The sequence below is a fragment of the Betta splendens genome, chromosome 7 (genome assembly GCF_900634795.4).
Source record: "Betta splendens chromosome 7, fBetSpl5.4, whole genome shotgun sequence".
Lineage (NCBI taxonomy): Eukaryota > Metazoa > Chordata > Actinopteri > Anabantiformes > Osphronemidae > Betta > Betta splendens.
This window is the reverse complement of record NC_040887.2, coordinates 4236862-4262121: the sequence shown is the minus strand read 5'-3', so window position 1 is coordinate 4262121 and position 25260 is coordinate 4236862. Positions and strand designations below refer to the sequence as shown.

At 42.2% G+C, this 25260-nt stretch overlaps 2 protein-coding genes and 1 long non-coding RNA gene across 6 annotated transcripts; 1 reads left to right on the top strand and 2 right to left on the bottom strand.

Moving 5' to 3' along the window:
* Window positions 1-1577: 1577 nt before the first annotated feature.
* Window positions 1578-7222, bottom strand: znf740b (zinc finger protein 740b). Of its 3 annotated transcripts, XM_029156903.3 has the most exons (7): window positions 7105-7222; window positions 5454-5598; window positions 5088-5321; window positions 4698-4823; window positions 4478-4604; window positions 4240-4358; window positions 1578-3961 (listed from the first exon to the last, which is right to left on the bottom strand). In XM_029156903.3, exons 2-7 carry the CDS (start codon window positions 5496-5498, stop codon window positions 3812-3814), a joined length of 801 nt encoding a protein of 266 aa, XP_029012736.1. In that variant the 5' UTR covers window positions 5499-5598; window positions 7105-7222; the 3' UTR covers window positions 1578-3811. The 3 variants fall into 3 exon arrangements, with proteins under 3 accessions (XP_029012736.1, XP_029012737.1, XP_029012738.1); XM_029156904.3 differs by lacking the exon at window positions 5454-5598; XM_029156905.3 differs by lacking the exons at window positions 5454-5598; window positions 7105-7222 and adding an exon at window positions 7017-7038.
* Window positions 7223-7262: 40 nt separating this feature from the next.
* Window positions 7263-8495, top strand: LOC114859051 (uncharacterized). The gene is made up of 2 exons (XR_003786454.2): window positions 7263-7396; window positions 7987-8495. It is a non-coding gene; the product is annotated as an uncharacterized LOC114859051 (long non-coding RNA).
* On the bottom strand, window positions 7587-9359 carry zgc:174906 (uncharacterized protein LOC571548 homolog). 2 transcript variants are annotated; one of them, XM_029156906.3, is made up of 3 exons: window positions 9204-9359; window positions 8359-8780; window positions 7587-8270 (listed from the first exon to the last, which is right to left on the bottom strand). In XM_029156906.3, exons 2-3 carry the CDS (start codon window positions 8753-8755, stop codon window positions 7990-7992), a joined length of 678 nt encoding a protein of 225 aa, XP_029012739.1. In that variant the 5' UTR covers window positions 8756-8780; window positions 9204-9359; the 3' UTR covers window positions 7587-7989. The 2 variants fall into 2 exon arrangements, with proteins under 2 accessions (XP_029012739.1, XP_029012740.1); XM_029156907.3 differs by lacking the exon at window positions 9204-9359 and adding an exon at window positions 8865-8997.
* Window positions 9360-25260: the final 15901 nt, after the last annotated feature.

Below are 25260 nucleotides of genomic sequence, written 5' to 3'. Positions count from 1 at the left end.
TTAAATTTATGATGAATTCTTTCATGTAATGTCAAATAATTACTGAGTAAGTGTAATAAGTCAAATTGATGTTTTTACATTAAACCCACAAGTGAGTTCCCATTAAAATGCATTTAGACGGCACACGCTCCAACACAGACAGTTGGACCCGAGTCCGTTTTCACAGTTTTGCTTTCCTTCCTCCATTCCCTCATTTGTTATATCTTGATCTAAGGCTCCGACTGTTTGTTTCACCAAAGAGTCCAGGAAAATGTAGGAAACCCGGACAGACAAATTGAAATTTTAATGATGAGCGCCACCAGCACGTCGACGGCCACGGAGCAGCTCAGACAGCTTAAATATCACCGCTAATTAACACAGAGAGGTGGGCTGTCAGACGCGTGATGGATGCTGGGGGCAGATCGCTGCCTTCAACCTACCAGCGATTCCTGTATTAATCAAAGGCTGAGATGAAAAGGCTCTCCCACACCTCGGGGAGCGGCAGATAGCAGGAGCCAAATGATTTGCTGTGAACCCCTGATGTATTTGATCACGGGGATTCCAAACATTTGCCGGAGACGGAGCGTTTCTGCTGCCCAGCGCTTGTTTTTGTAAACCTCTGAATGACCCATATGTTGACACAACCACAGCATGCACAGTCGGCAGAGATTTACTGGTTGGAGGGGGAATTTCTGTTTGGAGGAGCTATTTTTTCATCTCGCTGACAGCAGAGGTGAGTGTGTGGAGAGCTGACTATCAGTCTTAAAGAGAGCTCTCTTCACTGATAGACTGAGCCAGGCAGCACTCCTACACTTTACCTCTGGACTGACTCCACGATCAGTCTGTCTCGCCGAGATGATTTCGAACCTGGATGATTTCAGCACTTTGTGTATGAAGATGGAGTGTTATCTCCCTCTCGAAGATCTCCTCCCCATCTACCTCACTTAAGGAGGTCCATTGTTAAGTGCCGGGGGCCTGTGGGTGCTGTAAATCAGGCTGCAGAGGGAGGGGATGTCTCCCGTGGGAGAGCGCGCACACTCCCAACAGCCTTGAGGCTGATCTCATCCTGCAGACCCTAATGCTTTAATTAAAGAACTGGTCAATAGCAAAGGAGAAGGTGCTAAAGGCTACGATCTCCTCTTCCTAAAGTGCGACCGATGTGGTAATAGCAACGCAGGCAGGATGACGGGGCAGCGTACTAGAAGAAATTCTTGCCTGAGGAATGTGGACGTCAGCCATGAGCAGATGGTTATGTCTGTTTGATTGTCCTTTTCACAATAATATTCCTTAACAGCAGCATTTAGAACAGATCATCATACAGGACTTACTGTTTTACACCAGTCAACTTAAGATTTGTAGTCTTAAATTCAAAAAATGCCTGTTTTGACATTTTCAGTACTAAATACAACATCACTCTAAAAACTACTGAAGACCTGTGTATTTTTACAAGAGCCTCTGAACAGTCAGCAATTTAGCACATACCTCCCTCTTGTGGTGCAGGCGAGCCTTTGTTCCAGCCAATAAAACTGAGCTGCCATGTGTGGCAGCATTAGCTAATTACAAAAATAAGAAATGTTCATAAATGCAAACATTAGCTCTTCTTTGTAGTTTCACGTCAAATATTTTGTCATAATTTTAATATGCATTCTAATGCTTCCTAACAAATGTTCTGTATCATAGTCACTTTAGACATAGACAGGACCTCAGGCCTTTACAACAGTAAAGTCACAGGCCGTGTTTTTCTACCTACCTGCTGTATGAAGTTTATTTGTGTACATAGTCTAATATACATTTATGTCGTAATTAATGTGATTTTAGCCAGACCACTGGGGCTTGTTAGAAGGGGGGCTTTCATTTTACTGTGGTCATGGATGCCACCTGCTGGCAACACTGTGCATTAAACATTTCTGAACCTTCTAGTTGTTTTTGTCTTTAGGAGCCTGAAGCCGAGAAAGGTCTGTATGTTGCCTATGACAACACACACCTATTTCTGAATTTCAGGAAGAATGACATACTGGATCTATTTGAAGATCTAAACTAATGTATATGAATCGAACAGAATAGAATAGTGTATTAAAAATGTAACAGTTTTATTCAGACTCTGGGCCTAAAGCTCCTTTCACTAGATCATGATTGACGGTGTTAAAACAATCTTCACTTCCCTTCTTAAATGACAAAAAGCAGGGAGAACATTGTTCATAGCTCTCTGTACCAAAACAAACACACAAGTTCTTTCAACAAATAAATGCAAAAAGGAAAATACAAAATATATATATTGACTAATTATTCTAAAAGGGAAAGAGTCGGCTCTTTGCCCTGCTGTAGCCTCAGTCATCATAAGAAATCATCAGACAGTGGATTATAACTCTAAGACTTTGATTCACCTCTGGAGTGTAGGTCCCGTACAAACTATTTTCTACCCCTAATACAATTTAAATATATATTAACTTCATAAACAGCAGACAGGTGAGTGATGGGCATCAAACTCCTTTACCACAATCTGAGGGTCTGGCAGCAGATGAACTACCAGTAACAACCAGTGCTGTTAAATGGTTTAGTCCAATCAGGTAACAACGGTCTTCAGTCCAGTGCTTACAAACGGACTCATTCCCACAGAGGCCTGTGAACATACAATAGAGTAATGTACAACTGAACATCTTCACTGAAGATGCTTAGAGGTGAACTGGAGGTTCAGTCATGTCGCCCGTAAAATATGTAGGACTGACAAAGACCACGTTCATGAGCACTCGATTGACAAAATCTCCCTGTAACACCAATAATGACAGATCTTTAACCATCAGTATTGTCCACGGTTCACAATGCAACATCTTTTCTTGGACTGTGGGTGTCAAAATAATATGCTGACCCATAATTCATAAAACACGATTTTGGAATGATGCCATTCATTTAAAACCATAAGAATCAGAACACTGGGGAAGATGTGGAAAAAAGGAAACATTTGTCCACCTACAGCCTGTTTACATTATAAAAGATAATACTTTAACAGCATGAAACTATTTGGGCTGTTCCTATAAAAATTATCCATGTGCTACTGTATGAAAATAAAGTAACTAATCCCCTTGAAAACAAAGAGCAGTGAAAATATTGTGCTAAAATAGTAGCGAATACCAAGATTAGCCCCAAATGGAAAATTGGGGCTAATGTGGTAGAAACTTAGCATTAAATCACCTTTAGTTATTCTAGAGTTACAGACAAATGGAAGTTAATACATTTTAGGACGATTTAAAACGTGTGTGGAAACTTCAAATTAAAATGTATGAGCGCTGTGTTAACAATATATATGTTTCGATGCGCTGCACACGGCACCCGTTGAATGGTGGCTGTTTGCCTTTTTTTTCCACAGCAGAACTGTGTCTGGTACATGAAAGGACACAAAGCAAGTGGGACTTAAAATATAAGTGTAGTGCATCTGTAGGAAGAAGCATCGCTGAAGGTGGTTCCAGGTCAGGACGGTTCCTGTCTACTGGTAGTCCATGCTGTCTAAATCATTCAACTCCTATGGCACCAGTACCAAAAATCCTACAAGCATTCAAAAAAAAAAAAAAGCAGATCTTTCATTCAGTTATTGCCAAAATACTACAATCTGCCATCTGGGGTCATGAATGAGTTCTTCCAACTTTTGTCTGTATAGTGACTAGAAGAGTAGGTTCTTTTTATTTTAAAAAGGTACAAACTTCCACAGTTGAATCTCTGAACGGGTGAAGTGTGGTTGTGTTGAAGCTAGGCGGGTTTTAACCCTACAGCTCCAGTGCTCAGTGTCCCTGAGCTGCAGGCTGCTGTTGTCCATAGGGTCTCTGTGGGAAGCTGAGGATCAGACAGTCAGACGGTTGTTGGAAGGCTGTAGGGGACTCCAGGAAGCTGGATGAGCAGATGCATCCTGCGAGTACTGGTTTTCCTCTTTGCTCATTCCAACTGTACACAGTCGTCTATGCCTCAGCAGCCGGTCCGTCCGCGAGAAGTTCTGAAGCCACAAAATAAAAAAGGGATGTTTCACATAAAGAAATGGAACACTGCATGCATTGCTGGTACAGCTGGAGAATTAGAGCCTCACAAAACACAGAAACCTACAAAAGCGTGTAAATGCTCTCAGATGATTGTGTAGATTTATAAAACATTTGACAGCTGCAGTCTTATAGTTTGAAGAATTCCCCACCATGGTTCCCCACATAATTACTAAAGGAAGGTAAGTGAAGTGAATGAAACATGTAGAACATGTAGCATGTAGAACGTGTGCCCCACCTGGTGGCAGCGGTCACATTGGTACGGTTTCTCTCCACTGTGCACCCTCTTGTGTCTGTCCAGGTGGTAACGCTGTATGAATCGCATGTCACAAGCATCGCAGGCAAATGGCTTCTCCCCTGTGAGCAGCCATAACCATTTATCAGTATTTAGAATGATTTTAATATTTTTTCCAAATACAGATGAGACCTGTTAAGAAAAATCTAGTGGGGATTAAAGGCCAGTGGTGAGTCCTTGCCTGTGTGTGTAAGGATGTGTCGTTTGAGGTGGTAGCTACTGCGGAACGCGCCATAACAGTGGTCACAGATGAAGTTCTTTTGCACTTTCAGGGAACTGTCTTCATCCATGTCGATTGGTAGCAAATGCTAAAGGCAATAAAAAGAATAGCAAAATAACTCAACTAGGAATTTAGGGTGCATCTCTGAGGGTTTTCAGTACAGCCTTTAAAGTGTTGTTACCTCCTCTTTGACTTTGTTGGATGAACCTGATTTTTTGTGCTTTTTCTTGGGTTGCATATTCTGGTTTGCCTGCATGTCCTTCTCATCCATCATTCTTGAGTGATAATCGCCGTCTTTTCGGATGAGCTTTTGAAATAAACACAACATGGATATTAGTAAGCAAAGACTTTGCATTAACAAACTTAAATTGTTTATTATCATGTGGAAGTCTGTTGTCTACAGCTACATTATACAGTGTTAATATTCCTATATTTTTAGATTTATAATATTTTAGTTAATAATTTCAGTTTCTTGTGCCACCATAAAAGTGGGGCAAGATATTTTAACAAACATTTTAAGTCGTCTTCATGTCTCCCTAAAGAACTAAAGAAGTTGTGGCATCTTTCTCACCAGAGGTGGACAGCTGCCTGCTGAAGAATGACCCATGTGGCTGTTGTGGGCTTGTGCATGGTGAACCTGGTGTCCATGGTGGTTGTGGCTGTGCTGCGAGTGGTTCTGGTGGCTATCAGGACTGGCCCGGTGCCCCTGGCTCAAGGGGGACATCATCTTTTTCTGGCCTGAGATGTTGTTAGCTTGCATCAGGGCCATGCTGGACAACACCGCCTCACAACCCAGCAACCCGGCCTGACAACACAAACAGCATGTCAACGCAAGGTGGGGTCCACAGGACGTGTCACAGAAGCACGAAGACAGAGGTGTTGCTCAACGAGACACACTAAACCTATGATGCTGATTCTGGAGGTAAGTTCCACTGACCCATTTCATATGATCTCGTACAGAGATGTTGGAATGGTGTGTCATCGCTGAGGTTTTAATGAGTGTGTGGGAAACAGAGAGGGTTCACTCAGGATGAATGGAGACTGAAGAGACCGCACACACCCAAATCATCAGGGGCCAAAGCCTGAAAGTAGAGGCATGACATCGTAAAGCTAACAATTTTACACACTGGAATCAGGGTCTGGAAAACCAGATCGCTGTTTAGGTCTCTCAAATCGTTAAATCTAGATATAGGACCAGAAATTTAGGTCCAGCAATAATATGAGCAGGTCAGGTGAGATAGCCCCAGTGGTTTGGTGTACACCAAATGTTTTCACAGCAAGCAAGTCAAATTTTATAAAAATGTATTCAAACAAATGGTGTAGAAATGTGGTCAAACTAAAAAACTGTAGGAAGCATTTTAGTTTGGCCATAAGGCGAATGTTAAGCGAACGCAGCTGTGAGACGCAAACCATGCAAAAAGTCAGGAAGTAAACATTTCACAGCTAAATACCAGAAAAGAAAAATATTGTTATAGGAGACATAGGAGTCAGGTATGTGAGAATTATGGCAATTACAGAAGAAAAGGACTGATTGCAGTTTCCCCTCCAACAGTTGCATCTGAATCTCAAACACTAAATATTCATCAATCCACTATTAAACATATATGGTCAATAAACAAACAGGATTTTGCACTGTGGGCACAAAGACCAGATCAGTAGGACTGCAAAATGCATAATGCTCAGGGACGACTGTGGTCAGGACACCAGGAGGAGGAAGAGGCCATCGCTATTCAAACTTCAATGTGGAAAATAAAAGCTGCAATAAGATAATTTATGCTTCATAATGGTTATTCATTAGCTTAGAAATGTTTTGTTAGCATTTACTTTTTCTGTAATTTGCCCTGCGGAGACCAGATTTGAGCAACCTACAGCTTCTACACATTGAGCCAAGTGAATATTAGTGTTAAGACTCAGCTGTTAGACGTTTATAGCAGATTTAGTTCATGCAACAAGCCAGCAATGACACAAAACACCACACGACGAATAACAGACTATTCACAGCATCTATCGTCGTACCTGATTATGAATTATCGCAAATATCAGCTCTATTGTTACCGGCAGCGACACTAAACATTACGATGAATAAATTAATTTTAGGTTCAATAATATGTATTGTGTGAACTTATGACGTCTTTATACCTTTTAGTTTAGCGTATAAGTCGGATTTGTAATGCAGGACTTTTACCTGCAACAGTATTTGTCCACTGTGGTGGTGGTTTATGATTTGAACTAAACGATGAGCGCGTTGACGTAAAAGTGATCGCCCTCTGCTCAACAGCACAATGGAGACGCAGCCCGCTGTGCGTAGCTCATACGCCCCGCTAGCACATGAACCGAAATGTGCGGGGAGCCTGAGCCGAGCTAGCCGGCTAGCTAGCCACTAGTTGGGGTTAGGGACAACTCCTGTGTGCCCGAACCCCCACCGACCCAGACAACACAACAACAGCAGGCAGGGCGTGCGGGCTCCGCTCCGTCCGGCCACAAAAACAACACCGCTCACCGGCTGCAGCTGCTACGCACCGACAACCGGCGGGTAACACGCTGACCACGGAGCCGCGAGTCGCGCGCACTGGAAACCAACCGCTTACCTTCCGATTCTCAGAGTTTGTTGGGTATTATTTCTTGTCGCACTTCCAATTTTTCCTCAGTTTATAAACACTGACAGGAAACGGCACCGGAAGTGCTTCCCGACGAGGGAGGTGATTGGTTAGAGGCCGAGGCACGTGACGGGAGCCGAGTGGCCAACGTTGGCGGCCATGTTGGTGAGGGAGCCACAAAGACTGCGTCAATACGCACATAGGATACGTCCGTAAACTTTTACATTTGATGCAATTTATTCTTTGTCAAAGAGTAAAGTTTAAACTTTAAAGACGTCTAGAGGTAACTTCTGTGCTGTTAGTGAAGGTTCTCAGTCATCTAGGTGTATTTCATATCCAATGATTCCCTATCCATTTATCTTTTAAATAAATAGAACTAATAATTTAAGGCCTTTGTAAAGCGAAGTGGTTTGGTTGAATCAAAAAAAAGCAGCTTTTGTGAATGCGTAGTAGACATATAATGCTTATCCTAATCCAAAGAAAAAGATAATTTATATTTACAATTTCTACAAATACTTCTCTTTAAACTATATAAACAGCTCAAAACATACCACTGAAATAAAAAGTTTAACTTAACACAGACAAACCATTGTTGTGTTGTTGTTTCAGGCTTTCACAAACCTTCATACAGATCTAATGTACAAGCTTACAAGGGTTTCATACATAGGAAAACTGTTAAACAACATTATCTAGCAGTTATTTATAGTTCTTTTTTATTCTTTGAAAACCTGTAAAACATAACCCAAAGCCATAGCTGTAAATGCAACCTTTTTGAGTTTAGGTTTTGCATTTAATTGATATCATATCATAGTCTTTATAAAAAGAAAAACACTAATTTTAACTAAAAATGTCCCCCTTCTCATCTCCCAACAGGTACTAGATTGTCTCTGATAGAACTTCAAGGCTTTCTGCTGGTAGTGCCAGCTCTCCCTCACTAAGTAGTGAATGCAGGCGAGCAGCGGTGGCGTTTTGCCTCCGACAGGTTTTCCAGTATCTCAGCATGGCAAATACGCGCTCCCTGTGGGTAGTGTGGTCCTCCTCAATCTGCTCCAGCTTTACAGAGGGGATGTCCAGAGACATTCTGCCAATTTCTCGCCAGGATTTGCCAACAGATCGGGCGACAATCATCAGCTGCTTCTCTGTTACTAAAGGACAACCTGCGCAGGACACAAGCAGATAAAGGAAGTGAGATAAATGATAAAAACACATTTAAAATGAATTATCTTTGAGTGCAGTGCAACTGACCTTTGGTTTGTTTTATTGGAACTGGCTCTTGTAAATCTGGAGTGTGATGTCTCTTTCCTGCTCCTTGTTTGTTTGTTTCACCTGAAAGTGGTGCGTTCACTTGAAAATCCTTAATAAAATGAAGCCTTGGGAAGGTTTCCTGCAGGTCCGGGTCTTTCAGTAGTTCTAGCAGTAACTGGGCTGCTTCGGTCCCTCTCAGGATTATGCGATCCAGCAGCTCTGTGACCTTCTCATGTGGAACACGACAAGCTTTCACGTGCTGGTAGCCATGAGGAGACAGCAGAGAGCGAGAATCTGCATGCTGCAGGATGTAGTCCGCATCGCTGCTCAGAATGTCTATTAGCTTGGCCTTCAGGCTTCTAAGCAGCTGGATTTCTGCCGCGGGTTGTTCAGCCATGGCTGAACGTCAATCACACAAGATCCTAAGAAAATAATGACACATTATTTTAATATGATTAACTTAAGCACCTTAAGACAAGGCTTAACAATATAGCCAACATATTTACAGTTTTTCTTTTAGAATTTTTCCAACTGATGACTGAGAAAAGCCATGTCCGTCCGTCCATTTAATGCATTTTTGTAACAATGCCTTACGTACTGTTTTTATGTAATATTGAGCTTGTTGTACCAAAGAAGGTAAGGTGGAAGTAAAATAGATAAATATGAATGAAATAGTATTAAATACGGTGAAGTATTTTTCTACAGTATAACCTCCGTCTTAGTAACCGTCTTCCTTCACACTCAACATCCAGCTGTTTATTACTGGACTTCCTCCTTTCTCGTCCCGCTCAGATGCCGAGAGCGGATTTACGTGACACAAAATGCATCAATGCGTAGACTCTTACCATTTATTGTAACATCAGGGGTAAAAAAACAACAAGACATTAAAGGCAAATTGTTTTTTAGGGAAAATTCTATTGTTTGTTAGGCTTAGGTCGTCTTTGTTTCACTTCCTTATTTCTCCGTTCGCGCTGTTTTGTCTTCTTTCTTTGGGTCAAACTGTTTCCTCTGTGTTGAAAATTCCGGTTTCCTAAAGCACCTGGTCTGTGCGCGTCGCCATCTAGTGGCAGAACAGCAGAAAGCCTCCATGGGCGCGTGAGTGACATCTGGTGGGAGCCACCAGTTTATTCTGCCATGTACAGATTATACACTAAGATACAGTACGATATTGTGAGAGGAAATAATCCAGTAATAGTTTCATCACAATGTATCAAGTACAGTCTGTGAACCTGTAAACACAGGAATAAATGTTTGATTTGTTCGAGTAAAAAATAAGCATGACTTGATTACCAAATACAGGCTGAGTGTTTGTGTTCGTCAGCTGTGTGTCCTCACAGTTACATGCAAAGCAAAGTGAAGAATTTAATTGATTTCATTTGATTTGTCATTTCAGTAAAAACTCAGATTGTTACTGGGCAACAATTATCAGCGACCACCTGTCACATGTCTGCTTAGCCTGTTTACTCAGCTACAGCTGTGGGAAATGACAAATCAATATCTTATTCCTGGACAGATATTTGCTTTGTGTGAGAGGAAAAGCCTCTCGAGCCCATTTCATCCACACACAGTATACACTCTGAGTCACTGTGTGCATTAGCTGTCTGAATAAATCCAGTTTTCTCTGCCCACAGAGGTTGGAAATAGAGGAGAGAACCATCATCTGTTCCTATTATTTATTCCCATCACCCAGGTGAGTTGGCTGTGTAAAAGAGAAACCCACAATCTATTCACCTTTAGTAATAACTTCAGCATGTAATGAATTTGCATTATACTCAAACCTGATGTTTGGAAGATGCAAAACACTGGGAGGCAGTGATCTACTGATCTGAAGAAATTATACACGTGTCGATGCTGTGGGAGCTTTCAAGTCCATGCGCTTGTGAAGTGTGCACTTAGTCATTTTGAATTACATCGCTGCAACACGAGTGGCTCATATTGTGCACAGAGAATGAACTTACTATGCTGCTGATCGAGCACAATCCCCATCAGGCCCTTGTGCTTTTCAGGCCCCATCAGCCTCTTTGTCAAGTGCTGTGTGTATGTTTGCATGTGGTGGATGATATAATAGCTTGGATGCTCCGCACTGCAGTTTCCTTGTGAGTGGCTCTGCCTCCATTCTACAGACTTCTGCACCTGGAAAATTGGGATTTTGGAGATGAGAGTGTGAGTCTGTGTTTGTTTAGGCATGTATGAAATCCAAGTGTGAGCCAGCAGCAGCTTATCCCCCTCCCGTGCCTTAACAGAAAAAAATTAGATTTACATATAAAGTAAGAGAGAAAAGCAAATCGCTCTAACTGACAGTGTTTAGCTCTTGGAGCCACAAGGGACAAAATGGAGCCGCATTAGTGGAGCTGAGCTCAAACATCACTTTGTGTACACTTTGACAATGCGTGAGTAAGGAGTTATGAGTACACAGACACACATGCACACGAACAGACTAAAGCAGAGTGGTTCATTTGAATAAAGGGTTTGATACACACCAAAACAAGATGTGAGTTTGCATCTGTAGTGATTCCAATGGTATGACTTCATGCGGTAAAATGCTTTAACCTTAAGGAGTCTGTATAAATAGAGCCTGGTATCGCAGCAACATTGATTTTTTTTCCTGTGTTTGATGCGGAACACTGTAGTTCAGCTGGGCCCGGGCTGCACACGGCGTCCTCTGAGACATGACTCCACTTCCACTCAGGCTGCAGCAGCAGTGTGGGGACAGCCACGCACCTGGGCAACCCTGACACGACCGTCTGTTTAACGGGCATTTTATATATATATATATATAAGGCCGGTGTGAGGGAGGACGGAGCCTGGGACCAGGGCAGCAGAGCAGAGAGACGCAGGATGACAGAGCTGTTGCTCAGCGGACAGACAGCGAGGAGGAGGCCAGAGGGAAGCTGCTATTCACAGCAGGGTGAGCGTGCACTGAAGGTGGAGAGTCTGTGTTTCCTGCGAAGAGAGGCCAGAAATAGAATTATGATGGGTGAACAAGAGCAAAGGGCAGCAAAGTACAAAGGTAGGAAAGGAGAGAGGGTATTATCCTTACTTAGAGGAGTGATGGGTGTAATAATGGCAGCATGGCCGTCCATTATCATTCACCATGTCATATATTCTCCCAAATCAAATATATATGAACCCATTGTTCATTATGGGAAGAAGGAGTTTGGTGGAAGGCCTATAGATTGAGGCCATAGTGTAATTGACGGATCCATTAACAGTGATAGAAGGGTAAATAATTTAAATGTGCCTGCTCCTGGGAGAGAATGTACTGAGAGAGGATACTGAAAATGGCAAACACATACACAGGCATTTTCCTACCTTTAAGTGTAATGAATGGAAAAGATGGTGAGCCTGACTGACAGAGCAGACACTTTCACAGACTACATTAAAGCCACGGAGGAGCCGGAGAAAATGGATGAGTGCAGGAGTTAGAGAGGGCGCGTGTGTGTGCGTGCGTGTGTGCGTGCGTGCATGTGTGCGTGCGTGCATGTGTGCGTGCGTGCGTGCGTGCGTGCGTGCGTGCATGCGTGTGTGTGTAAGCAAGACTGAGAAAGAAAGGAAGGAAGAGAAAGTTTGGAACAATAGGTCACGGGGTTGATTTATTAAAAAGGGGAACAGGCTGAAGGAGTTCAGCGGAGCAGAAAGGGTCACTAAACAAAGTGATGCTCTTATTGCATGACTTCATTGTGCTTCAGCTGGTGCATACACATACACGCATTGTGTTCATTACAGAAGCTGATCTAATTAAGTGAAGTCCTGTGTCGAGAACCGGTTTGCAGAACTCATCATTTGACTTTACTGGAGCGGAGGTAAACATGGGCGGTGACGTCCACAGCGGAGGAACACAGTGACGTTGGCTCCAGCTGCGTGGCTCGACCTCTAGAGGGCGCTGCAGCCATTCAAAAGGCAGCTCCGCAGCCTGCTTCCTGCCTCAGCTCCCCGTTAAAACCCAACCTTCTGTAGAACTCCAACCAAAAAGCTCAGACCTCCCTCAAGCCAGCAGCATCGCTGCTTCTGGACATGAAACAGCACAAGGTTTCCTGTTTCAGGTTTTCCCATCTCTCGAAACGGAGCCGCGCTCTGTGCTGGTCACTCCTTAACTGCGTCCTCCCTGGAAGCATTGCAGGGGTCCTGCACTTAGTAAAGTCTAACTCACACTGTCCTCGGAGGACTTTACTCACCGCCTATGCTAATTAGATCACGCTCATGTGTAAACCTATCTTGCTTTGTGTGTATGTGTACATGTCCATGCAGCAGAACCCAGAACATTAAATGGACCAAATACATGGACTAACGCTGTCATTTGTGTTTTGTTTTTATGTATTTTTATGCCAAACAGCGTCACCCATCTTCTACCAGACCCAGACCCGGGTTAACAACTGTGTGTAGGGAGGAATAGTTCAGAACTGGTTCTATGAGCCATTAGCCAAGATGCTGAAGCTGGTGACAAACCCAGGCGCCCACAATGAAAATGCACATTTATTAAATAGCTCCTGTTGCAGCGTTCAGAGACGTTACTATTGATCCAACTGGTTGCTTTGCTTTCAGCTGTATTTCTGGTGTTGACCACTAATTTTCTGGGCTTAAGTTATTGTCAGTGTTTGTCACCAACTGGACTTCATTGATCTGATCAATACACGTAAACAAGGCTGTATGTGATTAAATCAAACGCCGCGCTGGCCATTTCTGAGCCGTTAAGGAACCAGATGACATGTGCTGGAGCTGCCACATTAATAATGCCATTATTAGTGGGTAATATGAAAATGTGCCCCGTGTGTTGCTCATGTTTGCATTTTAATGTCATTCTCCTCTATATAAGCTAATTAAAGCATATGAGAGACAGGGGGGACACTTTGGGCTTCGAGTGTGTGTGTGTGTGTGTGTGTGTGTGTGTGTGTGTGTGTGTGTGTGTGTGTGTGTGTGTGTGTGTGTGTGTGTGTGTGTGTGTGTGTGTGTGTGTGTGTTTGTACAGAATGTGACGTCTGTGTGTACGTGCAAAGCTTTGCAGTCTTAGTTTGTCTCTGTGATTTTGTGTTGACAGCCATCACTCTCTCCTGCTGCGTTTTCCAATGCATATTGGCGTGAATATATGTGTTTGTGCCTGGGTGCATGGGTGTAAATAGTAATTGGTGCTCCGGATTTGGCAGTTATTCACACTGGAGTGTTGCATCACACCCAAAACCTCCCGGTGGGAGGAAGTCTCCCGTCTGATTCAATTAAAAAACAGCTCTGCTTGAGAGTCTTGGGAAATCTGATTCTTAATAAAATGTGCTGGAGTCTCTCATTCATCATTGCTTTTTAATATGATATTTGACAGCAACGATCAATAATACCGATTGGTTATTGCAAGTGTTTTGCCACAAATTCTATCAATCTATAAAGTTAAGTGTTTTATGTTGAGTGTGTGTGATTTATTAGCTGCACTGTTTAGAAACTATCTGTGCTTTATCTGGGTTATTAGTTCAGTCCAGTTGTTGCAGATACATAGTTGGACTCATTTTTAGTTTTTGACCACGTCATAGTCTTAAAGGCTTAAATAGTTTCATGAGAAGAGGTAACAAATATTTTATTCTTTGTGGGAACAGTCTAGTTTTCTGCCTCATGTCTAATAATTGACTATAAATTCAGGTGGTTGTATTTAATTCTCCATACATAGAACCATATTCGGACGCAGTCTTGTAATGGTCAGTATAATGAAAATGGATCTGCAGACTGTTGCGTTTGTCTTTACCCACACATCCAGGCACATCTCTTTCCACAGATCGCTGTTAGAACCGGTGCAGACGCCGAGCACTTAGTGTCTGGCTGTGGCCTGCATCATCCCCATCCCGGCCACAGGAATGAGTATTATGCAAAGCTCAGGTCATTAAGATGCCCTCGCTCAGCAGAACTGGCACATCTGCGTGCGCGGAGCAGCCCGGGCCTGTGGTTGGTGGAGGGATGATAACTGCATGCTAATTAAAAAGCCATTCACTGGAGTGAAAGGCCAATTAAAGGCCTAATATTTGATAAGGCTCTCTGTTCACTCAGCAGCAAGCCCACCTGGGAAGTATTTATTAGACGTTAATGGAGACCGTAATTAATATCCAAGGCGGATTAACATGCTACTGAATATCACTCTCATTCTGGAGAGGGGGAGAGAAATGGAGGGAAGGAGGGAGACACAACACGTACAAATGAGAGTCAGACACGAAGCTTAACTGAGTGTTATCCATGTTTGTCATCAGTCTGCCAGAGAGCATGAAGATTCTTTTGTTACGCTGCAAAAACTATTATTTCTCACACACCTTCAAAATAAAGGCGTGAGTCAGATCTTGGTAATTGGGCGCTTGAGTTTCTGTAGTTTGATATTTGCACAGACGCCTCCTGAGTGTTTGTAAATCTGCTTCATGTGCATGTAGACATTTTTGAGTAATTATTAGACTTTTTATTTTGTTTTTTTGAGCAGAACCGTGTTCGGATGTGACCGTCCCAGCGTTCCTTTGCCTCTCACCGCCAGGACGGCCCAGCTGAGCTGCAGATAGCGTGACTGGTGACATGTTTGCCCACTAGAAGAGGCCTCCTGCTCCCTCTCTGCTCTTACAAATGGCTTTGCCTGCTACTGCTGCTGTGAGCCAAGTTATTTCCCGGCTGTGATGGTGGTTATTGTGATGTCGTACTCTTGACCTTGTTTACATGGCTTCCAGAAGCCATTAGAAACTGTGCAGTGTGTCTTCATTACTGACAGTTGCTCTTTCAGCAAAGCTAATAGACACGCTCACAAAGCATGGACTCACCAATAGAGCTAAATGTGCTAAAGATGAACCTGTGACTGTAGTTTGGGGTTTTGTTGCTGATCAGGATGGTTTTATTCATAAAAAACAACAGGACTGCAAACAGTAAAGGACCAGTGACTAAACCGACACGCTGCATGGATGCAATGCTTTAATCTGGTTGTTAATCTGTGCTCAATCTGTGTGTGACACATTCAGATTTGAGTGTGTGTGTTTGTTTGAAACATGCTTGGCTCACGTGTGCATGAATATCGACTGGTATTTGTCATTGCAGAGTCAGAAAATCTAATAAAAGCGGATACTGTTTTATTTAACTCAATTAGAAGATAATTAGCTGATTTATGACCTTTTACTCGTTAGTCTTTTAAATGTCACTGTTTACTGTAAGACTGCAAACAACACACAGCAACAAACCAGGACCCAGTTAATATGAGGAGGAGCCTCATAGTAAATAGTGACTCTTTAAAAAAAGAGAGTGTGTGTGTGTGTGTGTGTGTGTGTGTGTGTGTGTGTGTGTGTGTGCGTGCGTGCGTGCGTGTGTGTGTGTGTGTGTGTGTGTGTGTGCGTGCGTGCGTGCGTGTGTGTGTGTGTGTGTGCGTGCGTGTGTGTGTGTGTATCTGTGTGTGTGAGGGGTCTTTATTGGCCAATAAAATTTCCCGGCCTGAGATCAAGTGCAAATTTATTGTTTTTGTGGTCAGCTAGTTGCATGCGCACAAGTGTGTGCGTGTGAAAGTGTGTAGCTGTATTAGGGACACAATATCCAGTAAATCAGTCAGACACAAAGGACAAAGCACTATGTTAAAAGTTGACTGTGGGGCAGCTCCAGAGCTAAGACAAATGAGTGGGAGTGGGACTATTAAAGGATATAAAGTAAGAACAGGAGGGAGGGCGAACGAGAGGAAATCAGCAGGAAACGACTGCTGAATGGCGCTCGGATCAATACTAATAACCACACACAGAGAATGACTTCCTCTCATCCCTAATAACTCACACAAACAGGAGAGAGATGGAGGCACGCATTAAGAAGAGAGAGGTGAGGCTGTGGAGCCTGTTAGAGCAGCGACGGCAAAAGGAGAAATTAGCAACAAGTCCAGATTTGTGTGCTTTGCCGCCGCTGTTGGTCTCTGGCGTCCTCCTTCTCCTCTCTTTGTGCTTAATAAGAGGAAAGGGCGAACAGACGGCCATGTTGGAGGTGCCACTTCATCACGGTGGAGGCGCGGTGCCTCCCGTCTCCTCCTCCCACGGCCCTCGCTGAGCTGAGTGTGTGTGTGTGTGTGTGTGTGTGTGTGTGTGTGTGTGTGTGTGTGTGTGTGTGTGTGTGTGTGTGTGTGTGTGTGTGTGTGTGTGTGTGTGTGTGTGTGCAGCGCTGGAGTGCCATACAATCGGTGGAGAATTAGATTGGTCTAAAAGCATCTCTCAATAAGAGGCTGGTGAATGCGCTTGCCCTAATGGCCTGCCATTTTATATTTCTTTAATGAAGTTACAGGAGGGGAGAAAATGGTCAACCCCGCCGTGCTCCTCTGCACGCGCGCGCGCACGTGCACCGTGCTCTCCATTTTCCTTTTTATACCGAGGCGCAGGCATTAACCTCAGCTAATTCTGTGTGCCAGGCAGCTACTAGAGCCGCATAATGGCCGATCTTCCTGCATTTTAGCTGGGGTCTTAGGATCCGTGGCCAGTTTTGTGCACATGACTGACAATTTACCAACACAGCATAGTAACAATAATAACTCGACTTTACTTTTCCTAGTTTACTTTTCACAACATCTTGCTCTAACTCAGATACAGTACTTGCTCTCAGGTTCAGCTCAGCGGAGCATGAAACGTCCCCTTGTGTATAAGAGACAGAGGGGACAGAACAAAGTAAGGGCCCGTCAGATGTCCCATAAAAACACATGGACACATGCAGATGATGCAGATTTGTACAGAATCCAGATTCCTTCTTTTGGTGTTAAATATAAGAACTGAAGGCAACAGATCTGTCCAAAGCGTGGCATTGTTTAAAGAACCCCTTTAGATAATTTCCAAAGCAGCAAGTGTGTGCATCGAAGTGAAGGCTTGTTGTGATTCCCAGATGGCAAACGGCTCATTGTCTGCCGCTGCGTACAAAGAGCCAAATTCTAGTACAGAACTTTCATAAGCTGGTCATTATGGTGGAACTCAGGAGCAGATGGTTCCCTACAGCCCCGTCCAGCATTCACTATATAAACCACCACCACCAGGACATATTGTCTGTAATAATTTCTATAAGCGATGACCCCTGGGTGTGGAGGAGCAACAAACGGCTATGAATCTTCACTTAAAAGCAATATGTTGCAGTTTATTCAAGTAGCGCTGGTTGATGGTGATTGAATCTGTGTGCGTTATCCAGACAATCTGGCTAAAAAGGCTGGAAAGTGCTAATCAACAAACCCAACTCTAAAAACAAAGGTTCAGATGCTTTGAGGACAAAGTTACCAAACTGTGACACTCAACTTGGTCAACTCTTCCTCTGACGTAAGTGATGAAGACTTGAATAAAAGCCAATGGGATATGAGGCCTTCAGGTTGATGATTTCTGATGAATGACATTATTCTGTACATGTCACTAACACACATTTAGTTGTCAGATATGTCCTGATCAATAGTCTACCCTTACCTATAGATTTTCTCTAGGGCTATCTTCAGAATGTGCTCGAGCTTATCAAACAACAATGATACATATCACCATCGACCCGTCCTAATCAATTATTCAATCCTAAGACCTGGGCCACACCAACATATTTTACAGCGCTTAATGGCCACATCTATCTGTTCCTGACTTTTCTGTCCCTCCATCTCCCTGATATCGACTCATCCGGAGCTGAGGTATGATGGCACTGATTAGTACAACGCCTGGCTAAAATGAGACTGACTTGGACAGTAGGTGTATATCAAAGTTCATACCACTGGTAATGAAATGTCTTCTGTAGATATTGCAAGAGCACAACACGCACACAAACATCACGAACAACTACAGCCAACAGGCTATAGGTGAAAAATTCAATATTTCTACTGTATATGCTGTATGTATATGGTGTCAGAGTAATGGTTTGCATGGGTTGAATATTTGGGATGTTTCTGAAGCTTCTTTTGGTGTTGTGACCTGTCACTATGGCCAAGTTAAGGATTTATAATAAGTTTAGATTCAAAGTCACAATAATAGATAATATGTGAATCTAATAATGTGAATTAGCATCATGTAAACTCATACTAATTACTAATATATTTTTAAATATAAAAGTATAATCAATTTAAGCATAGAGCTGAGGCTTTATAAGTACTGTGGTCTCTGTAAGATGATTTACTAAGATGGACCTGTCTCAATATGTGCTAAAACCAATATAATAGCATTTAGTGTTTTAATATTAATTTGAGTTGGTATTGAGGAAAACATTGCCATTCCCATTTCCCCCCAATTTTCCCACTACTTGTTAATAAACGCGCACAACGTTGACCGTAGGGAGAGGCCCTTTTTGACCCCGTACATGCTTCAAATAATGGGGTTTTAAAAACGTCTTGTGAATTAGAGTCGTTTGTTGATGGCTGTGAAAAGCCACAGTGTTACACAGCAAACATGCGTTATTAGTGGTGAATTCGGCCTAGTGGGTTCTACGTATTATTAAAGAATTTACGGTAAAACAGTTGGCGGCTATTACAAAACCAGTTCGTGTTCTACAGCATTTAGGCTTTGTCAACGTGCGGGCGTTTTGGTGCTAAATGAACGAACTAATGAGGTTGTGTTTACACACGTGGTGGCGCCGGTGGACACGAGGGGGCGCGTCGTACTTATCGTAAGTCTACAGATTCAAATTACTGCCCGGAAATATCTGAGAAGCTCAGCGCAGCCGGCGGGTAATGCTAAATATGCTAGCATCGTCTGCTAGCATGCTAATAGACTGTATTCACCAGACACCTGTCGCTAATTAGACTTTTTTAATCAGTAGTGATCTAAACTTTGAATCATTTAAAAAATGCGAATGTCAACAGTCTGTATGTCTTTATCTCAAAAACTGAACTGTTAATTCATTACCAGGTTAGTGAACTTGGAGAGAGACTACAAACGCTACGAACTGTAAGTGAAAGTCATTTGTTAATTTAATTGTCTGGACCTTTTTTCCATCATCAAAATAGTTGTGACGACCTGTTTAATGTTGAGAAACAATCTGTTGCTGAGTTGTTCATTAGAAATTGCCAATCGCTTCACTGCACCTTGAAACAAAGGTTAGTTTAAAATAAATGAGATAAAATGAATGCGCTTCTAAACCCATACATTAGTTGTAATGAATCACATCATATGAATAACAGCTGTGTTTCATGGTTCTTATCTGTTTCTGCGTTTGGTAGATACTTTATTTTGGCCCTAGTTGCAGTTTCTTTACATTCATTCATTCATTCAATGTAAATTCAATTTTTTTAATGCATTTTAAGTGACACAAGTTGCTTGTTTAGCTCTATTGAGTGGACGGAGTGCTAACCATTAGGAACTTCCATCACAGCTTAACACGGACCTTTTCCATGGTAGACATTTGGAGTTGTCGGTGCAGGAAAAGCACAGGTGTCCCTAACATCCATCAAGTGCCCCAGTAAAGCGTGTCAGTGAAGCCAGTACAGCACCAGAGCCCAGATGCTGGCCACGCTCACTATAAAGCAGGCAGTGTGAACATTTCTACTGGGTTAATTTAAAATGAGTGGTTTATGTAGTTATTAAACATGTAATAACCAGCTTTTGTTTTGCTCGCAAGCCTAATGTAATAGCTAAAATCTTTTTTTCTAAAACATTTTCTAGAGCTCGAGTGAATATGTATATTCGACCCTAACAGCCAGTACAGCTAAATAATATGGTGTGTGTGAGTGAGTGAGTGAGTGAGTGAGTGAGTGAGTGAGTGAGAGTGTGACTCGTGTGATCCAGGAACTAATAGTGACTTATTAACATCATAATTCAGCCAGGCAGGACAACTAATCACTGAGACCTCAGATAGACCAGCCACAGTAGGTGATGGATGAAGCCTCTGTATATGTATGTTTGTGTGTGCGTGTGTCTGTGTGAGTTCGTGATAGATGAATGGTGTTGGGGTCCTTTCACACTGAGATGTCTCCTAATCAGTCTTAATGATTAGGCTCCACTGACGAGGGGCATTGATGAAACTGGTTTTGTGGGTGTAGCAACAAAAGCCTCTGAAACAGTAAATACACCACTAACCATATTCTGAACAGTGTGTTTAAGAAAGTCAAATTGGAACGTCTTCATGTGTAATAATGATTAGTGTGTCCATTCCTGCCCTTCTGCATTCAGCTCACAGAGACTTGGTGTGTTTGTCACAGGGAGAGGAGGGTGCTGGCCTCCTTTCTTCTGTCTTCTCCTCCTCTGTCGGTGTCTTCATCCATCTCTCGGGCTCCTCTCTGGGTGATGCCAAGCATTCGTCTCTGGCCCAGTCAGGGCTGTTTACACTCATTTAGCTCCAACTGAGGTGTAGCTAGGGTAGGCTTTGAGGTTTTTATAGGCAGCAGGAGAACCAGGCAAGAAACAGTAGAAGTGAGTCGGGAAATGAATCAGCTTCATGCTGCTCTTCTGGAGGGATGGTTTGCAACTGGGGACGACAAGTTCATGTTGGAGTCGAAACTTTCTTGGCGACCAAGTGAGCTGCAGCTCCAGAGATGAAAATTGATTTGCCACGATGACTTTTTCTGTTTTAAGCTTGCCAATGTTGTGGCCAGCGTACGCAGTGAATTTATGTTGCAGCGATATTTCAGCATGTCTGATAGGCGTTATTCCTAAAACGGACACTTCCCCACCCTTCCTTGTTCTCATTCTCCATCCTCTAGCAAGCTGTGGGGGCCAGCGGAAGAGAGGAAGAGACAAACTGAATTAGTGTTCTTTTCATCATCCGTGACCAGCAAGCCGTCTGATAACCCTGATCTCATTAGGAACGCTAATTGTTAAGTTCTTCCTCCTCTGATCCTGGCTACATACACATCCATGGCTAAAGAACCATCCCTGTGAAAAGAAGCAACTTTCTTTTTTTTTTTTTTTTTTCGTGTGTATATAAGTATGTACTTCCTGCCTACTAATGGCACCAAAAACACCATCATCAGATTTGTTCGATGAATTTATTCTGGCAAATCTGCCAGCTTCACTTTTGAACCTTTACAGTTGTGTATTTCCTCCACTCTTCACCATGTTGTCTATTTTCAGTTCATTCTTGCAGTTATTGTTGGTTCCATCTCTGTGTATACGTTTGCTATAATTGCATGTGTTCCTCTATATTTTTTTTTATTAAGGAGCCAGAAGTGTTTTTTTTAGTAATTCTATCACTTTCAGCATGGTCTTTAACAGACAAAAATGTGATGTTCTTGAACTGTCTGAGACAAGGGAGCATTAGGCTTGTTTTGATTATTGGTTACGTCCATGTTTCTGCTGTGAATAATGACCAGGACTTTTAATGAGTGCCTTACTAGTGTCCTGCTATTAATTAAAGCTTGATTGGGAGAATAAATTAATCTAGCGGTGGTCGGCCTGATCAATAACCCATATGAGGGCTCCATTAAACACCAAGGACCGAGCATTCTGCTGTGATGTGTGTGTGTTGCAGGAGATAGGGAGCTCAAATGAGCCTGTTAGATTGCATGTGATTTTCACCCTTGTTAATCATAACAGCCTCATCAAGTCAAGGGAGCGGCGCGTGTCTGCATGTGTGTAGCGTGCAGCAGTCATCATTTTTTTAAATGTGAAAAGTGAACTAGTGGTATTTGTTTCTATTTTTGTCAAGGTAACCTAACATTTTTCACTTCAATCACATTATTCCCATGACACGAGTGTGAATTACACTCATATGGCGAAGTACACTCAAATGAAATGCTAATCCAGAATTAATATGCAGTCTCAACTTTGGCAAAACCTAATTCTGGTGAGGATGTTCATAAAGGTGGCTAATGGTGAAATCTCAGCAGGTTAGAGAGGCTCTGGAAACACAATGATTCAGAACTGTAGACACTGTTCCTGTTGAAGTATAATTAGATGTTTACTCGTGTGAAAATTAGAGATGAGCAGTAAAAGTGCTCACAAAATGACTAGTTTATTGCATCATTGGTGTAATAAGGCACAAGCAAGTTTGCTTTCTCATTAAGCATTAGGGAAATGTGCCCCTCCTCTGCCTGATAACGCTTTGATACGGTAAACCCATTACATTTTGACTGGGGTTCAGGAAGTTTTGAAAACTAAATAATTCATGCCCTTGAGAACATGTTTGGTTTAAAAAGGTTTATGGCAGTCGCCCAATAGAATCATGAAAAACAGTATATTCAGCAGTATGTTGACATTTTGGCCTGAGGGCGGAGAAGTATTGGTGTCAAAATGGAAACGTCTGGCCTTGCTAAAGTTCATTGTATTGTGTTTATTGCACCCAGTACATTTATTTATTTATTTGTTTAATGCCCAAGTAGAAAACCTTGACCCTTTTGGGTTTTTGTCTTTTGTGGGTGTGAATATTTTTACAAAGTTTAATGAACACACATTGATATATATCACAATCAAAAGAATTTGGATACAAGGCAACACTCAATTATGGTAATGATGGATGAAGGTAAAGGACGTAAACATTCTAAACGTGCGATTCTTTTGGCGTTTAACGATTATTAACTATATTGATTTTACTTGTGATTCATTTGTTCTGTCATCATGCATCATGGAATTAACATATGTGGCAGGTGATCTGAGTTGCTAATGCTAATCTGGACTCAGAGTTAAGCCCCGCATTTAAGGGCAGGTGGTCTCTTACTGCAAGGAATTTTCAGGGTACCGCCTTGAAATGAAGAGCATGAGGGAGTAATATTATGCTTGAGACACTCAGGTCTCAGGTCGTTTGTGGAAGATTAAAGACAGTGATCAATGGGTGTTTCAGTCTTGGTAATCAGAACCATTAGACCATTGGCATTCTGTTGAGTAAATGTGAATATTTACCTTGGTTTGAAACTTAAGTCTTAAGGCAGAGGTAAATGTGTGTAATCAGAGAGTGTTTATCTCTTACAGCTTAGTGAATACTTTTCTTCTACTCTCCTTGGACGTGTTTTATAATAAAAATAATTTGCACACATTTATCACATGTTGCTGTTGTTTCTTTATTGGATGTATCCTCCAACATACGCAAACATCATGATCTGCATTACAGTCTTTGTTGCACAGATTGCGACTACTCAGACTCTCACACCAAGCAAACAGCAGTGGGTGCTTGTAAATAAACTCTGTGTTATAGCACTTGTTAGGCTGGTAAATAGTTTTGTTTTTATCCCTCTTGCTAATGATTCATTTGTTGTTGGAGATGTTTTTCCTTGCAGCTCTAAAAGACTGATAATCAGAATCCCTGCTCTAATTCCATTACAGCTTTTTAACTGTGTCTGTCAGTGTTTTGCCGATGCAAACAGAAGTTGCTCTCTCTCCCCTCAACCTCCTGTTCACTGCATTGTATTCCATTTCCGAGTAAAGGAACCAATACAGAAGGCCATGCATAAATGAATTTCTTGCAGAAAGATGTCAAAAAATACAATTTGCTCGTACTGTTTCCCATTTTGCTTTGTCTCTTTTTCTATTGTGTGTGTGTCTCTGTGAACATTTATGCTATTGTGTGACTTTTCACGGTTTAATGGAAAACCTTGCTTGGCTTCCCCTACCTCATTATTTGATAGACGAGATGAGAAATAGATTTATGATTCAGATTAATAACGTTAGCCAGAGTTCATTGTTTCCGCCAGTCAGCCGAACAACTTCATATCAGTCCCACTAATGCGTCTGAAACACCAGTGCTGTGTGTTTAATAATATCAGTGTTAGAAAAGTCATTCGTTCTCATTTGAGCAGAAGTCTCATTTGGTTGGCAGGAGTAGCTCTCCACCTCACCAATCCGGCAAAGACTATGGGGAATTCCAGGCAAATGAAGGATAGAAATGGCAATATTTCTACTGTCTCAGTGTGCACAACTCCAAGCGTCTATATTTTAATATAAGAATAAAATATATTGAGAAAATAAATTCAGGCCTTTATGGAAAACAGATTAAAATAAAATCTTCTCCCAGTGTGCACATTTTATGCATCTGTGCCAAATTCTTGGTAATACTCGTACATTTATAAGTTAATATTAGAGTTGTGATAAAGCTACCGGGTAGTTTTTAGAGGAAATTGTAAAAGACATTAGTTGTTTCTAAATGGGACGTGTTTTATATGCTTTGGTACAAGCAAGCAGGCGCTGAGACTCTGCGTATTCAGCTATTGAGGATCAGAGTCCAAAGCTACAAGAGGCCTTATATTTATTTATTTATTTTCTACTTATAGAGTTTTTATATCAGGTTGCATGTTTGGTGGGGGGCTATGGGCCAGAGCTACAGCTGTGAACAAGGATGTACTCCAACAATAAATGAATGTGGCAGCAACGGAGCTAATCGGCCAAACACTGCTGGTCACAATGGGACGCCGGCAACCCTTAATCATCGAGCTGCAGCAAATTAATTACCACAATCATCTACCTACGGAAAATTAATTATCACAATCAATCACCCTAACTTAAACTGTGCCTTAAAATAGCCCCACGGTCAAATGGCATTCAGCACCTCTAAAACTTCACCCAGGACGAGGCTCACACACATGCAAGGACGTACACCAGCATACTTTGAAAACATGTTACACGTTGGCAGAATGCACGTGTTTGCTTCAAACTTCTGTTGCAGCGATTGGCCACAGCATCGAAGCCACTAAGATGTCCCGTGTGGTATATAAGGCAGCCTTACACTGACTCCATCTCCTGTATAACCATACCAGATGTATGGTTGTAATGATACCCAGGCTGACAGCTCTTGCTGGCAAGTGATGTGAGCAGAGATGATTTAAGTAAAAGGAAAAACAACAACCTTCCAGTGTTTCAGGTTGACCACAGGTCCAGTGCTGGTAGTGCTGTTGCTGATGCTTGTGGTTTAAAACTGGATTTAAAATGCAGTGGATGAAGCAAGGCTGTCCAGAGCCTTCCCAAACCTTCCTGCAACAGAAATAACAAATTTATATTTTTCTCACCCTCTCTGAAATCTCCAGAAATACTATGAAACATTGTAAATGAAAGCATATTGGTCACCATT

Coding starts and splice junctions, on each gene's coding strand:
- znf740b (XM_029156903.3), bottom strand. CDS start 5,498: ATGACACACCATTCCAACATCTCTGTACGAGATCATATGAAATGG. Junction 4,824..5,087: donor CAGGCAGCTGTCCACCTCTG/GTGAGAAAGATG, acceptor TTATTTCAAAAG/CTCATCCGAAAAGACGGCGA. Junction 4,359..4,477: donor ACACATCCTTACACACACAG/GCAAGGACTCAC, acceptor GGCTGCTCACAG/GGGAGAAGCCATTTGCCTGC.
- zgc:174906 (XM_029156906.3), bottom strand. CDS start 8,755: ATGGCTGAACAACCCGCGGCAGAAATCCAGCTGCTTAGAAGCCTGAAG. Junction 8,271..8,358: donor TCCAATAAAACAAACCAAAG/GTCAGTTGCACT, acceptor TGTCCTGCGCAG/GTTGTCCTTTAGTAACAGAG.